At 40.6% G+C, this 15,904-nt stretch overlaps 1 protein-coding gene across 1 annotated transcript; it reads left to right on the forward strand.

Annotated features, from left to right (window-relative positions):
* Nucleotides 1-296: 296 nt before the first annotated feature.
* On the forward strand, nt 297-15,331 carry TUBE1 (tubulin epsilon 1; the record flags this gene model as incomplete). The annotated part of the gene is made up of 12 exons (XM_082305243.1): nt 297-379; nt 455-528; nt 2,240-2,292; nt 4,712-4,769; nt 5,357-5,472; nt 6,496-6,617; nt 7,937-8,124; nt 8,946-9,121; nt 9,886-10,026; nt 11,569-11,709; nt 12,605-12,779; nt 15,173-15,331. The coding sequence occupies exons 1-12, from the start codon at nt 355-357 to the stop codon at nt 15,329-15,331; spliced, it is 1,428 nt and encodes a 475-aa protein (XP_082161369.1). The 5' UTR covers nt 297-354.
* Nucleotides 15,332-15,904: the final 573 nt, after the last annotated feature.

Raw genomic sequence — 15,904 nt, forward strand, 5'->3', positions numbered from 1 at the left:
ACACCAAACTTTGGTTCTTATAGAAGCAGTCGCGGCCATCCGGATCAACACCCAAACGCCTCTCCCTCGGACTGGCGGCCGTCGACACCCGCCGGCCTCAGGCGAGCCCACACACCCGCCATGCTGCAGGCGAGGCACACACCCCCTCCCCCCGCCCAATGGAATGTTCCACTCGCGACGGGCAGGCGGCGACGGGTGGGATGTTCCACCGCGGGAGGAAGGCGGGGGGAAGGAGGCCGCGCCGTTGGAAGGGCCCGCCCGCCGCAACGTCCCCCCGCTCCGTCGCGGCCGGTGAGGGGGCGCGGCTTCCGGGCGCCGAGTTCGAAAGAGGAGGCAGGCGCCGGCCGCCCCGCCATGACCCAGTCGGTGGTGGTGCAGGGTAAGGGGCCGCGGCGCCCAGAGCCCTCCCCGCCGCCCCCTCCCCGCGCCTGACCCGTGTCTCTCCCCTTTGCAGTGGGCCAGTGCGGGAACCAGGTGGGCTGCCGCTTCTGGGACCTGGCGCTGCGGGAGCACGCCGCCGTCAACAAGGTAACGGCGCCGCTTCCCCCCGCGCCTCCGGCCGTTGCTGGCCTGAGGGGAGCGGCGCGGCGCGTGGGGCGAGCCGCCTTCCGCACTCGCCACGGGGAGGCCACGGTGGCCCTCGCTTCGTTCCGTGTTCTTTCCCGTGACTGCAAAGCACTGTGTTTGTTTGATTACATTAAGGCCACTTCATTACAAACAAAAGTATCCCCAGGTTTTTATGCCCTTTAACTATTCATCTCTAATTCAGATCCGCTTTCTCAAGCCTTTCCACCTTGAAAAGCCCAGGGTGTCTCCCTACAGGCAGGCGTTACCAGGTTTGAGGCAGTTGGTGAGGAGAGTTCTTCAGTGCAGGTTCTTTGCCACTGGCAGTAAAGCAAAAAAGCAGTCCACCAAAGCCCACCTTTCTTTTCCATGCTAGCGCATACCATGCAGTGACTTACCGTACAGTTGTGCTGACCAAAATAGCAGCGTAAAGAGGGCATAGGATGGTGCTGAGTACCTTAAACAAAAATGTGCTTCTCTTGCCATGACTATAAAGATACTATTTCCTGGTAAGTACCTTATGTTAACAGATAATGATGAGCAGTCCTCAATGCCTTCTTTGGAAGCAGCTGTAAAAGGGCAATGGATGAAGTTCATATGCATACGGAGTGTCTCTTGGTTTTAGTGTTGTGAACTGATCTCTGAATCTGAATTCTCTCAGTGCCAGGAGGCACACAAGGCGCGAACATCGTTCCTCCACTTTGATCGGTCTGCGGCTGTGTGCTCTGGAGTCCCAAGGGCCACAGCACAGTCTTCTGTTGGTTTTTTCCTCAAGACATGACCGATCCAGTTCCATCTCCTCCTCCTCACTTCATTACTGATTTTCTCCATCTCCGAGTTGATGCTCGTCGTTTCTGCAACTTTTTTTTTTTTTTCTTTTTTTTTTTTTCCCCGGGAGGAGGTAGTTGGCCTCCTGCCCAACCCCCATGCCTTGGAGGGCCAGTGGTTTTTCTGTCAGGGTGGCCTTCCCTTAGGCTGCGTTGGTTCGCAGCACCTTCTTCAATTTTTTCCGGTGCACCCTCCAGAGAGGGATCCCCTATCCACCACCCAGGGGACGCGCCTTCTAGCCGTGCAGCCCCAGCCGAAGGAGTGTTGTGAACAGTGACTTCTAAATTCTGCTTCATCAGGTCTTTAGGAATATGGTAAGCAGTCTGTAAAATAATAATGTTAAAGTATTTAAACTTGCCAGGTCTCTTTAGCTTTATGGTAAGTAATTTGCATGCCACCCCTCAGCAGGGATTTTAGGAATCATTGATACAGACTCATGTGCTTTCCTTTTCACAAAACTTCATGGACATTAGTATCATGGACATGGATACAACTGAGTGTTGTATCAGTGATGAACTGAGTCAGCTAAAAATTACACTGGGATCTTCAGTAAAATCCTAAATCGTTAGAAATGAAGGAAGAGAAGTTGTTTAATCTTGTGCTGAAAAATTAATTTCCTAGTTACATCCTCCTGTCAGTTTTTAATATCAAGCTGATGCTTCAATGAAATGTTCTTTTTAGTGCTGACTAGAGCTAGTTGGATTCAACATAGACGTTCACTCTGTTTTGAGTGGGGAGGTTTGACAGGTGACCTTCAGAGGTCCCTTCCAACTTAAATTATTCTATGGGAAAGCACTGAGAATTTCTGACGTTGCACACCATCTTATGTCGTGTTGTTTCCTTTCAGAAAGGAATTTATGATGAAGCATTAAGCAGTTTTTTCAGGAACGTAGATACAAGGTAAGTCTTATCAAGCAGCTCATGAGTTTAACACAGTAGATCAACAATTCTAGTATCTCCTCTTAAGTTACAGGTTTTTTTGTTTCAGGTCATATTTAGTTAGTGCTAGAAAAAGATTTTGCTTTTTTGTATTCTTCTCAAAACACTGTCTTTGCCTTCTCATTTTAACTATACTTACTTCAGTAGTTAAAGGTGTTGAAAGTGTTTGGGTTTGTTTTCCTTTCCTTCTGTCCCAAAAATGGACAGTCAGGATCTGACAGCTTTTGCCGTTGCGAATCATGATCAGGCTGCAAGCCCTCTGAATACCAACTTAGCAATATTTATTTAAGAGTTGTAAGAGGAATTGTATACAAGGTAGTCAGAAAAGGTCCTATCAGTTTTTAAATCCCTTTTATCTGACTAGTTTGTTACACAAAGAGTGGTGGCTGTGATATTTTTTTTTAAGTTACCCAATTCATATGTTAAAAGCATTCAGTCATCTCTTACTATCCAGTTACAAAAATCCTTGCAGTTTGCAAGAGTAAAGCAGTTGAGCACATCTGTTTTCACATCTGTTTTCTCTCTGTAAAGAGGAAGGACTTATCTCACCGAATACTGTAGAAGTTTCAAGGAAGATTTCCCTGCCTGTGAAACAGAAGAATGATTATTCGAATCTCGTCTTTTCCAGGAGCTGTTCATTTTCCTGTTGAAACAATTCCCACTTTTAACTGCAGCCTTGAACCATAATTTAGTTTGGGAGAGTCATTTCAAACTCTGTTGCCCAGGCTGTGAGGTTTTGGCCTTTTGTTACTGCTGTGGGGTTTGTTTTAGTTTTATCAGAAAGAACCAGTTCACCTCCCAGGTCATTGCAGGCATAAAACCCTATGTCATAAAAGTGACAAACTTCAGTCTTCTATGCTATGCCATATCACTTTTCAAAATAATTAATCCAGGTGGGTTGTCCTGTCAGAAACAGAACAACACTCCGGCGGAACCAGACAGACTTTTTTCTGTTATGGTGATTATTAAACTGTGTAATATTGGAAATGTGCTTATGCATATGTATGGTTTTATGTGCAGAAATGCATGTCTTAAGCCTAGGGGATTCTAGGGAACACAGGGATTTTTTTCAGCAATTGAATCAAAGTAATTGAAAGTATGGGCTGGCATGAAAGACCACAAAGACAATAATAAGAGAAAGAAGTGTTGATTTGGGGGATTTTTTTCCTCTTTGAGTTTTGTTAGTCCCTGCAGAGAAATAGAACTTCTCTAGCTGGATTTACTGGTGCTATAGTGGGCTCATATAGGGAGTTGTGTAGGCTAGATTAATCACGTGAGTACTGGAGGACTGCTGTGAGCTGCTCAGCAAATTAGAAGTGTCTGGAGAGCTTCTTTGAGTGAGGGGGTGGAAGATCCTTGAGGAATCCAGTGCAGCCCCATACTCTCTTCCCCTCGTTCCTGATGGGACTGAGCATGGTCAGAACACGTGGTGCTGTAGGGAATTTCAGCTGATGCTTTTGGAATATTATTGTCGTTGAATGTAGAATAGTCTTAAGAGATACTTTAAATTTAGGCTTTACCAGCCCCCAAATTAGGTAAATAATTGAGGGGAAAATTAGATCCGTCTTCCAATATCCCTGCCTTTTTTTCCCCTGTGTTGAATATAGTTTGGCCAGACCGGAGTATCTCATCTTTTGGGTGCAGAAGCACCAGCATTCATTGTGGAAAAAATGTGATTGTACACAATGCGTAGTCCCCTAGGTTGGCTCAGTACAACCAATCCTGGAAGAAAAGAACATTAATCTATGTCAGCCCAGCATGATTTCTGAACTGGTAAATATTAATGGCAAAATAAGTCTGTGCTAAATACTACTATATAATATTCATTATTAATAATACATAAATAAATAATATATAATATATTGATAAGATATTGATAATATATTGGTAAGATATTGATAATATATAATAATATATAAAAATAACTGTGCTAGTGTAGTTATACTGCTTTCACACCTTGAGCAGTAGCACAGTGCTGGACTACCCCCATTGAAAAGCTAGTGGTACTATATGATGCACTGTGTTCCATTATATGAGGCAGACATACTGCGCGGTGGATAAAAGATAATCCTTTCAAGTTTTGGCAATGCTTGTAGAATTACCACAGAGCAAAGGCTGTATCTGAGAGTAAACTTTCAATGCTTATCTTTTCAGCTTCCTGAAGTACTGCTTATGATATTTCTGATTGAGATTGTGTCCTGTAATTGCATTACTTTAGGGAATTACAAGGTCTTCCTTAGCAGCATGTTCAGGGTGTTTCTGTTTGTTTACATTGTAACAGTCCTCTGAACACAGAAGGTGAAGGAGGGAATATTGCCTTATTTTCTGTTATGATTCTGAGCTTGGATGTTTTCTTTTTTTTTTTTTTTTTTTTTTTCAGAAGTGGTGGTGATGGTCCTGATATTTACAAAGGAAAAATCTGCTCTTTAAAAGCAAGAGTAAGGCAATCTACAAAGGTCATTCTTTTTACATTGCATATTTATGTCCAGCTGCGTAGGAATTTTCATAAGGTCCTTATAATTGCATGTTTTTAAATACTGCTTTGAGTAGTAAAATTTCTAATAGTAACTTTTATAGTTCAGTGGAGTAATGCAGTTTGCTGCCAGTCTTGTTGAGTAATTTAAATTATAATTTTAATAAAATGATTGCAGATATTACCAACCAAGTTTTTATTTGAATTTTCTAAGGAGTGGGTTTCTTTGAGCCATTTTAAGTGATTAAGAATCAAGAAAACTTGGAATGTTAAAAATGCTTTAATTTCTGTAGTCCTAAGTATTGGGGCAAAATATTATAAAATTCTAACAAAATTGTGTTATCTGAAACACTGTCCTATTGAATGACTTCTAGCAAATCAGCCAAGGTGAATCTAGTCGGTCTCCTAGTTAACAACTGAAAAAAAGTTTCTCTGGAGCACAGTAGAAACAACATACCTTTTATATTGTAAATAATTTTATATTTCTTTGTGTGATTATTTTGAAAAGTGGTTTGCTTACTGACTGAATTTTAATTCTTTCCTTTCTCAAAGGCACTGTTGATTGACATGGAGGAGGGTGTGGTAAATGAAATTCTGCAGGGACCGTTGCGGGATGTGTTTGATAGCAAGCAGCTTATCACAGATGTTTCTGGTTCAGGAAACAACTGGTGAGAACCTCTTCAGAAAGCATTTCTTAGCAACTAATTAGATGGCATTTGAAAAGGGAAATGATAACAGTAGCTTTCTGGTTCGTTCTGCTGCACCTGGGGAGCTGCAGCATATTACCAGTAAACTTTGGAGTCACTGTTGCCTGGAGGAGGGCTTTGAAAAGCCTTTTGCAGAAGGATAATTCTGCTGATATATCATTTTGACTATTTTTTCTTCCTCTTTTTTGATTTTCTTTTTCAAAAGAGCATGCTTTTTATTTTTGTTTCTTTAGTATTCAGCTGCTTCCATCGCTCAGTCGAAGCCATAATCTAGTTTGAGACTATGCAACTAGTGTGGAAATGAGATATATGAACAAATGCAGTTCTGATTTCTAAGCACCATGGAGTCTGGCTTTGTGCATATAAACTACATTACCTAAAAGAGAAATTCAGGAAAAGATTGATTAACATAATGAATTCCAAATTTTCACCGAGACCGTAATGCGCTTCTAATAATATTCAGTGCGCTACAGTCTGGAAAGCAAATCATCAGCAAATGTACTGAGAGTGCAATACAGGGAATAAAGCATCATATAACTTCATCATCTAGCAGGCAAGTGTGTTGAAAATGAGCTGTTTGGGTTTTTTTTTTTTATTACTGGTATCAACGGACTCACATAGTACTCAAATGAAGATCAGTACACATATTACATAGGGATATCCTTATTGTTAAGGAGTGTACAACTTTCATTTCATAATTACAATTTGATTGTCCAAAGTGGGAGTTTATTTCCTTATCAGTACAAAATAATAGTGCACACTCCAAAGCTGCAAACTTAGTGCTGTTTGCATCCTCAAAATTAAAACCATAGCCTGCCTGCCTTATTGACACGATGTAGTCACAGCTTAGCAACTCACAAATTAGGGGTTGCACCCAGCTCTATACTCTGAACTGTAAAATGTCAAATAGGAGGAGTTAAAATGAAAAACTGAAAGACTGATTGTTGGATTTTTTTTTTTTTAAAGTACTTTTCATATCTTCAGGGCTGTAGGTCATAAGCTATATGGCTATCAGTACCGTGAAAACATTGTGGAAAAGCTGAGGAAAGCCGTGGAACACTGTGACTGTCTACAGTGTTTTTTTATTATTCATTCTATGGGAGGTGGTAAGTAATTTTTTTATGGTTACTATGATTGCACCAGGCACAGGTGAAAAAGAAAAACCTGGATCTTGAAAAGATCAATGTAATAATCTACAACATTAAGAATGCAGAATAAAAAATTTAACACAGTCCAATTAAGTGGACCTGTAATTATGTATTGTTTGTTTTGTTAAAACACTGAGGACCCCTAATCGTGAACTAAGGTAAGTGCTACCCATGACAAAAATACAGCTAAAATTTTAAGTATGAAGCAGTGGCTGGATCAAGACAGGTACCAAACACAAGGAAACACTGAGGTATTACTGATCAGAAGAAGGGACAGTGGCCTCAGAACACTGACATCATTGTTGTAATCAAGTCATTTTTGATTGTGGGGAAAGAGTCCTTTGAAAGGCTTTGAAGAAGACTTGTAATGTTGCTTAACTTAGAAAAACTTTGGTCTTCTATTTTCCTTTCACGTAATTCTCTTGAATCCAATGTAGCTACTTTGTTAATAAATCAGAAGGGAGAATCCCTTGTGGTGGCAATTTTGTCATTACTGTATTGCCACTAAGCCTTCCTCTCCCAGAAATGTGGGGGGAGCATGTATTATAACTGTTTATGATGTGGAAAAAGACACAGAAAATAGCTCTAAATATGAAGCAAGAGTTTTGTCAAGGGCTTTTTTTCTGGTCATTTGCTTAATTTGAGAGACCCTGCAGATATTGTTTCCATTATTGCAGAAAATTGCTGTCTTGTTCATAGATGAAATTGCTGCTGAGAATGCTAGCTGTCCAAGACAGAAAAAACACAGTTCAGTTCTCCGATTTGAACTCAGTGCTATGTGCTTAGTGCTAGCGAGGAAAAAAGTGTGTTTGCTGGAGGAAGGGGGTTATTCTGTTTTTGACTGGAGAATGAGGAAAATTGATAAAACCCCAAAAGGAAAGCAAATAATTGTTTGGGGCAGTTCAATGTTTTTAAACAAATGTTTTATTTCAAAGTTCAAATTAAAGTTTTTAAAATAAGTAATAAAAATACTAGGTCAGAAAAATGTTGTTTACATAATAGGACTTTTTGGTTTGCAGAAATTTTTGAGATTGCATACTTCATCCTGTCTGGTATACTATGGGAAATATTTCTATCACTTAATTATTTTCCTGTCTGGGAAAAATCTTCCTGCCTTAATTTACATCTGAGTAACCTCCACTGTCAGCCAAATGCTTCAGAAAATGTTCATTAATATATATAATTAAAAAGTTGTGTTTCCAACATATGAGACGTAAGGCTTATGACAACATGGGGAACCTTTTATCTTCTCTCATTCTGTCTTCATTCATAATTAGGGACAGGATCTGGTCTTGGAACTTTTGTACTAAATTTGCTTGAGGATGAATTCCCAGAAGTATATAGATTTGTTACTTCAGTTTATCCCTCTGGTGAAGATGATGTTATTACTTCTCCATACAACAGTGTTCTGGCTATGAAGGAGCTTAATGAACATGCAGACTGTGTGCTACCAATAGAGAATGAAGTAAGAAATAATATTCTGTCAACTTCTTTTTTATTAAGACTGCACATAGGAATTGTTTTCTTCCTTCTGTGTATTGATTTGAGTGCCAAGTCTTAAAAAGCATAATTTCATTTTTTAAAATAATAATTGAACAACTAAGTCACTTGCAGCCTTTTGAAATTAATATGGGTATCACTAAAAAGTTGCTCTGCACCTTCAAAGTAGTCTAGAGTGAATTTTTTTCATGTCTATTTCAAGGTAAACAGTGCAAAGCTTCTATTTACTGAGGCTGAGAGTCTTATATTCTTTTAGAAGTCAATTTGTGCATAGTATTAATAGAGTCCTGCAAGGGAAATGACTAAGCACCACAAATTCCAGGCTTGACTTTACTGATTAGAGATATGGGCATCATAGGCACAACAGACCACACAAACCACTAGATTCATTTGAATCTAACTTTGATGACTCTCTTGCTGTTTGCTTATGAAAAAAGCAAGAGAAAGTGAAATATATTTAGAGAATATGTTTTTGCTTTCACAGGAATTATGACAATTTAAAATGTAATTTTAGAAGATGAGGATTTTGAATAGTCGAATAAAATTCAAACTTCTGAGTCAAGCCATGTACATGTTAGTGATATGTAAGGAACAGACTTTTAGAAACACTTCAGTCAATTGGAATTGGTCAAAAGTTGGACATGTGTATCAAAGTTATAATCTTTGAACTAACAGTGCCATGTCTTAGCTTTTTCTTTAAGATTAATTGAAATGAAGAATTAGGGCACTGAATTTGAAAGCTCTGTGCTCAAGACTTCTTCTATGCTTTTTTTTTCTTTCTCAAAGTCTCTGTTTGATATAGTTAATAAAATTCATCAGATGATCAATTCTGGGAAGCTAGGTTCAACTGTGAAGCAAAACAGCGTGGTAACATCAAGTGCAGGTAGTGCAAAAACTGTACAAGAGAAGCCGTTTGACGCAATGAATAATATCGTAGCCAACTTGCTACTGAACCTGACAAGGTAAAGTTACAGGTTATTCCTCTGTAAAAGTAATATTGCTAGAGGCAGTGCGTGCTGCACATACGCAGGCCTGCATCAACTCAGTGAATATTAATTGTTCTCCATTTGATATGAGTCTCCTCTTTAACATTTAGTAACTAATTCTTAAAAAGTATTTGGGAGTATTCACATTCCAGTGGTGTTGCTCTAGCCGTGATAGTCTTAGAACTGAAGTAAGAAAAGGTTTATAGGCAGAAGGATATTGTCTTCCATAAATGCTTAATGGAGCCCAGGGAGATTTGCCTTTCTAGGCCAATTGTATTATTTTATAAATACCATCAGACCATTGTTGCTGCTAACCTGTCTATTGCTGTAAGAAATTCCTGGTGAAATATACTTCTGGAGTATTGGCCTCTTTTCTTTTAAACAGCTTGTCAGGAACGCTAAGTCATGCATGCTTTATTATAGCCTATTTCTTAAAACTGGTATTCATCAGCTATGTTCACATACTGAAAGACAGTGCTAAAGACTACAATTGTGAAACTTAAGGTCTCATTCTTGATGCTGAATTGTTCTATAATGAGAAGTGTAAGGAAATAAGATATAGCACTGTTACTGCCAAATGTGAAAGCTTAGTAATTATACATGAACAGTTTCTTGAATGCTGTGTTGTTTTACTGTTTGATTGTAGGGAACAATTGAAAAATAGATTTAATGAATGTTTACCTTAAAAAAGTCATTTACTTAGTTTCTAACAGTTTTATAACAGTTTCTTGATTTTTCAGCTCTGCTAGGTTTGAAGGTTCCCTTAACATGGATCTTAATGAAATCAGCATGAACTTGGTTCCATTTCCTCGACTTCATTACTTGGTTTCAAGTTTGACTCCTCTGTATACATTGGCTGATGTTAATGTACCTTCGAGAAGGTAAGAAAAATTATTATGGAAGATTTACATTTGAAGCTTAACTTCTGATTCTTTTATAGTTTTCATTTAAAAAATTCCATTCTACAGCAAAATAAGGGTAGAAGTTCTAAAAGTTTTAAGTCTGCCACATTTTCAAATTCATCCTGCTGATTTTGAGAACATCCTGTGTCCCTTTTCTCTGTAATGGTTGAGCCAGTAAACTTGAAATGTGTTTTTATCTCTGCTGGGGAATGTTTCTGTTGGAAAAATGTATTACTTAGATGATGGATAGAACCCACACCGCAAGTTCTTTTGAGTAACAGTTTGCAGTTGACTCACAAAATACTGTAAAGACAAACAAGGAATTAAACTAGACTCTTTGGGAAGTAATGGCGTCCTACTTTAGTCTGGAGATGCAGTGAGCCTGTTTAACAGCTTATTGTAACAACAAGCTGATGCTTGTCAAATTTTGTGAGATGATTTATCCCATTGACAAGGCAGAGAAATAACCAGTTAGAATAGATTTCACTGGTTTTAGTGAGTTAAATTCAGTCAGCAAAAGGTCCAAATAGTGACAGAGGCAGCTAAGGGTAAGTGATGGAAGTATGCAAAGTGGAGAAGAGGGCAGGCAACCCCTTTTCTGTGGTAGCAAGTTGTGACAATCAGTTAGATCTCTTGAAACCATACCCTGATGAGAGAATATAGTGCTGGAGGAAAGGTAGCAGACTATGGGGAGATGCTCAATCATGTTTCAGAATGAGGTGGGAATGGTAGTATTTTTGTCTCCTTTATTTAGTTATTTTTTTAATAAGCAGATTGTGGCAGAGATGATTTTAAAAAAAGAAATAGAGATGATAGATGCAGAGAGTTTGGAACAAATGGAAATAAAAGCTTAGATGTTATGGGTCCATAGAGACCTCCTCAAGATACCATCTTTGATATCCCACAGTACAGTGGAACTTGCTTAAGGAGGTGAAGAGAGGAAGAATATGATCTGCTACGTCATCTTTTAAAGTAGTCATACATGATAAAATAAGTATAGTCTGTCTTTTCCTAAATCATTAATCAAAATTAATACAGTTATATAACTCATTGATCTTTCTAAATAGTAAAATGTAACAGACAGATAATCAGTTCTGTAAGGGTCAGCAGCACTTTGGTATTCCTTGTCAGATCCTTCACAAGCAGTGAGATTGTCCTCTCAAATTGTCATATAATCAGAACCTCAAGTATTTAAGTTCTTTTACATACTTTAATACTTTGTAACCATTGACCTAAAATTTCCTTAATAAAGGTCTCTTAGTCTGTCCACTTCTCTGACTTCAGACTCAACATGAGGGAGAAGAGAGGGAAAAATGGATCTGGTCTGTTTTTAAAAACTTCCAATGCCAGCATATGAACTTACAAGGGTTTGAATCTTTTTCCTGTCATCTGCGGTCCCAGGTGAAATGTACCTTTATTTCCAGAATTTTATGAACTTTTAAACCCTGAAGGTGGGCATTCTGAAGAACTTTTGTAGCCTGCTTTAATAAGAGTAGATAACTCTGTTTTCTTTCCACCTAGGTTGGATCAGATGTTTTCAGATGCTTTTAGTAGAGATCATCAACTAATTCAAGCAGATCCAAAGCATAGCCTCTACCTTGCCTGTGCACTTCTCGTTCGAGGAAATGTGCAGGTTTCAGACCTTCGCAGAAATATTGAAAGGTTTGTAATTCCACACCAAGTAGTCATGGTATTTGTTATTGAAACGGTTGTCAGTTGTCCAGAGCACTCACTTTTCATCTGAAGAATCTCAATACCAAAACAGTTTACTCAGAAATATCTTTCTTCATTTCAGAAGGGAAGAAAATAATTTACTTAATGAGTTAGAATAAGTCACGCATTCTTGGATTTCCAAATAAAGGGAGCTGACTAGATGTCCCTGTGCTGCTCCTCCCATTCTCAAAAATGCAAAAGAAAGCAAAGCCTGACCTTCCAGAGGTCTCCTGCCAGTAAGGGATGTTGGAGGAACAGGTTCTGTAGTAGAAGTTTGTTTTTTTCTAACAGGAGCCTCCTCTCTTTCATGGCTACTCTTGTGTAGATAGGGGAATCATCCTTATTTTCATAACTCTGTATTAGCACTGTGTTCTGCCTTTTACGCTATTGATCTACATACTTATAACAGGAAAGGCAGGCAAGCTTTACATACAGGATGGATTTTACAGGCAGACGGGGCATGTGGGGAAAATTTCTGAGCATCGAAAGCGTTTTACTTCTAAACTATAGGTAGACTGATTGACCCTGCACAGTATTAATCTGCCCCTCTCCTAAATCTCAGAGTGCTTGCAGTCCTTTACAGAAATAGGTGCTTGTAACTTTACTTTTCAAACCCTGATACATTAAAATAACAAAACAAAATTGGTGTTTGCAGTATAAATTTAAAATAGACATACCGTTATAGTCTGAAGTCTAAAATGTCTTATTCAAAACACTAGTTATAACTGTCTTGCTTTGTCCTGAAAGCTTTAATGTTAACCTTTTCAGACTGTTTGTTAGCTAAGGAAATTCAGGCTTTGTGTTCTTTACTTTGCCTAGGTAACTGTAAATTTTTGTATCACAGGTTGAAGCCTTCCCTGCACTTTGTTTCCTGGAATCAAGAGGGCTGGAAAACTGGTTTGTGTTCGGTACCTCCTGTGGGCCATTCCCATTCCCTTCTGGCTTTAGCAAACAACACCTGTGTAAAACCAACTTTTATTGAACTCAAAGACAGATTTATGAAGCTCTACAAGAAAAAGGTACAACTCTGTCATCATTATAACATTCATAGCCACTAATCATTAGCATCTTGCAATATTGGGAAACAAGCCTTATATCACAAAGGGACTACTTAAAAGTAACAGCCCAAGATTTTTATCTGTGTTACCTATCAAGGAATCATTCCAGCAGCTCCTTCTTAAAAAGGGTAAACCCCTTATTAATCTGTACCTACCAGGCAATTTACTTACTTTATTCAGTTGTGAGGCAGTATCTGACAGATCTGCCTACCAGTTTGTCGTGGGTTGGCCTTGGCTGGCTGCCAGGTGCCCACCAAGCCATTCTCTCACTCTCCTTCTTCAGTGGGACAGGGGGAGAAAGTACAATGAAAAGCTCATGGGTCAAGATAAGGACAGGGAGATCACACTTACCAGTTACTGTCACAGGCAAAATGGACTTGACTTGGGAAATATTAATTTATTGCCAATTAATAACAAAGTAGGATAGCAAGAAATAAAACCAAAACTAAAAACATCTTCACCCCACCCCACCCCCTTCTTCCCAGGCTCAATTTCACTCCTGACTCTTCTACCTCCTCCATGCTCCAAGCAGCACAGGGGGATGGGGAATGGGGTTTGCAATCCGTCCATAACACTTCATCTGTGCCGCTCCTTCCTCTCATGCTATTCCCCTGCTCTAGCATGGGGTCCCACCCACAGGATACAGTCCTTCACAAACTGCTCCAACATGGGTTGTTCCCACAGGCTGCGCTTCTTCAAGAACTGCTCCAGCAGCATGGGTCCCCCACGGGGTCACAGATCCTGCCAGAGAACCTGCTCCTGCATGGGCTCCTCTCCACAGGCTGCAGTTCCTGCCAGGAGCCTCTTCCTGTGTGGGCTCTTCATGTGCCACAGCTTCCTTCAAAGCACATCCACCTGCTGCGGTGTGGGGTTCTCCATGGGCTGCAGTGTGGGTATCTGCTCCACCATGTTCTTCCATGGGCTGCAGGAGGACAATCTGTGTCACTATGGTCTTCTCCACAGGCTGCAGGGGAATCTTTACTCTGGTGCCTAGAGCACCTCCTCCCCCTTCTTCTTCCCTGATCTTGGGGTCTTGTAGGGCTGTTTCTGTTTTTGGGCTGGGGCCAACTGTATGAGGTTCAACAAGGCTCAGTGCCGGGTCCTGCACTTGGGTCACAACAACCCCATGCAACGCTACAGGCTGGGGGAGGAGTGGCTGGAGAGCTGCCTGGCGGAAAAGGACCTGGGGGTGTTGGTTGACAGTCGCCTGAACATGAGCCAGCAGTGTGCCCAGGTGGCCAAGGCAGCCAGTGGCATCCTGGCTTGTATCGGGAATAGTGTGGCCAGCAGGACCAGGGAGGTGACAGTGCCCCTGTACTCGGCACTGGTGAGGCCGCACCTCAAGTACTGGGTTCAGTTTTGGGCCCCTCACTCCAAGAAGGACATCGAGGTGCTGGAGCGTGTCCAGAGGAGGGCAACGAAGTTGGTGAAGGGTCTGGAGCACAAGTCTTATGAGGAGAGGCTGAAGGAGCTGGGGTTGTTTAGTCCGGAGAAGAGGAGGCTGAGGGGAGACCTTATTGCTCTCTACAACTACCTGAAAGGAGGTTGTAGCCAGGTGGGGGTCGGTCTCTTCTCCCAAGTAACAAGTGATAGGACGAGAGGAAACGGCCTCAAGCTGCGCCAGGGGAAGTTTAGGTTGGATATTAGGAAAAACTTCTTCACTGAAAGGGTGGTCAGGCATTGGAAGAGGCTGCCCAGGGAAGTGGTTGAGTCTCCATCCCTGGAGGTATTTAAAAGACGGGCAGACGTGGTGCTTGAGGACATGGTTTAGTGGTGGGCTTGGCAGTGCTAGGTTAATGGTTGGACGCGATGATCTTAAGGGTCTTTTCCAACCTTAACGATTCTATGATTCTCTCACATTTTTCTCACTCCTCTCTCACAGCTGTTGCACAGCATTTTTTACCCCTTCTTAAACATGTTATCACGGAGGCACTACCAACATTGCTGATGGTCTCAGCTTTGGCCCCCGGCAGGTCCATCTTGGAGCCATCTGGAACTGGCTCCGTCCAACGTGGGGGCAGCTCCTGGTATCTTCTCACAAAAGCCACCCCTGCAGCTCTTCCCCCATCCCCTGCTAACAAACCCTTACCATGTAAACCCAATACACAGTTTGGTCAGGTGTACCCAAGAAGACAGAATATGAAAAGATGGATGTGTAAGAAATCAGTAATATCAACTCTGATTCCATAGGGGATTGTTATTAAAGTTGCCAAGTATTTAAGCAAGGGAAGTCGTTATATCTGCTTTCTACAGTGCTTGCACTCCCCTTTTCAGTGCAGGCAAAATGATTCGTATTGAGCCAAATGAATTAAGTGCCAAGAAACAGGATAACACTGAATGTTTTATTCTCATAGGCTCACCTTCACCATTATCTGCATATAGATGGGATGGAGCAAAGCTGTTTTTCTGAAGCTGTGTCATCTTTGTCTGACCTAATAGAAGAGTACAATGAACTGGATGCTGCAAAAGGTGGGCCTAGAACAGATCCATCAAGACTGAAGATAGCTGTTTAAAGACAGAATGAATCGCAGCGTGCCTAGCTATTGTCCTTCCAAAGTGAGACTGGGACAACTGCTTCCTCAGCTCTCTGAGAGGTATCATGTTAAGTGACAGACCCAGCCTGTAAGAAGGATTTGAAGGTACCTAATTATGGCAGATATCTGTAAGAGCAGTCTTCCTAACTGTAAATTGACGTATCATATGCTGTAAAGAGAAGAGAGATTGTAGCAGCCAAAAATGTAGTTCTTTTCTCAGACTTTCAGCTTACAGTAAACTGAAGGCAGGCCTTGCTTCAAAGAAGGATCACCGTTGCTAGATTTGTTTTTTAACAAGCAACTGTGAAGAGAAGAAAAGCCCGCATAGTCTTTTCAGAGATGAAAGCAGGTCTCTAATGAAACTGGTTTCTTAAACTTTGCAGGATAGTAGTCATTTCAGAATGCTCTAAGCTATGCTCATAGTTTTAATATTTTTGCTTCCATGTTGTACTTAGCTGTATTAGAGCATTCTGAGTTCATATCAAAATTGGCAATATCAGAAAATTCAACAAAATACTTTTTGTTTCAAGTATTATACTTGAGTATTAACAT

The sequence above is a fragment of the Platalea leucorodia genome (assembly GCF_965183815.1).
Source record: "Platalea leucorodia genome assembly, chromosome: 3".
NCBI lineage: Eukaryota > Metazoa > Chordata > Aves > Pelecaniformes > Threskiornithidae > Platalea > Platalea leucorodia.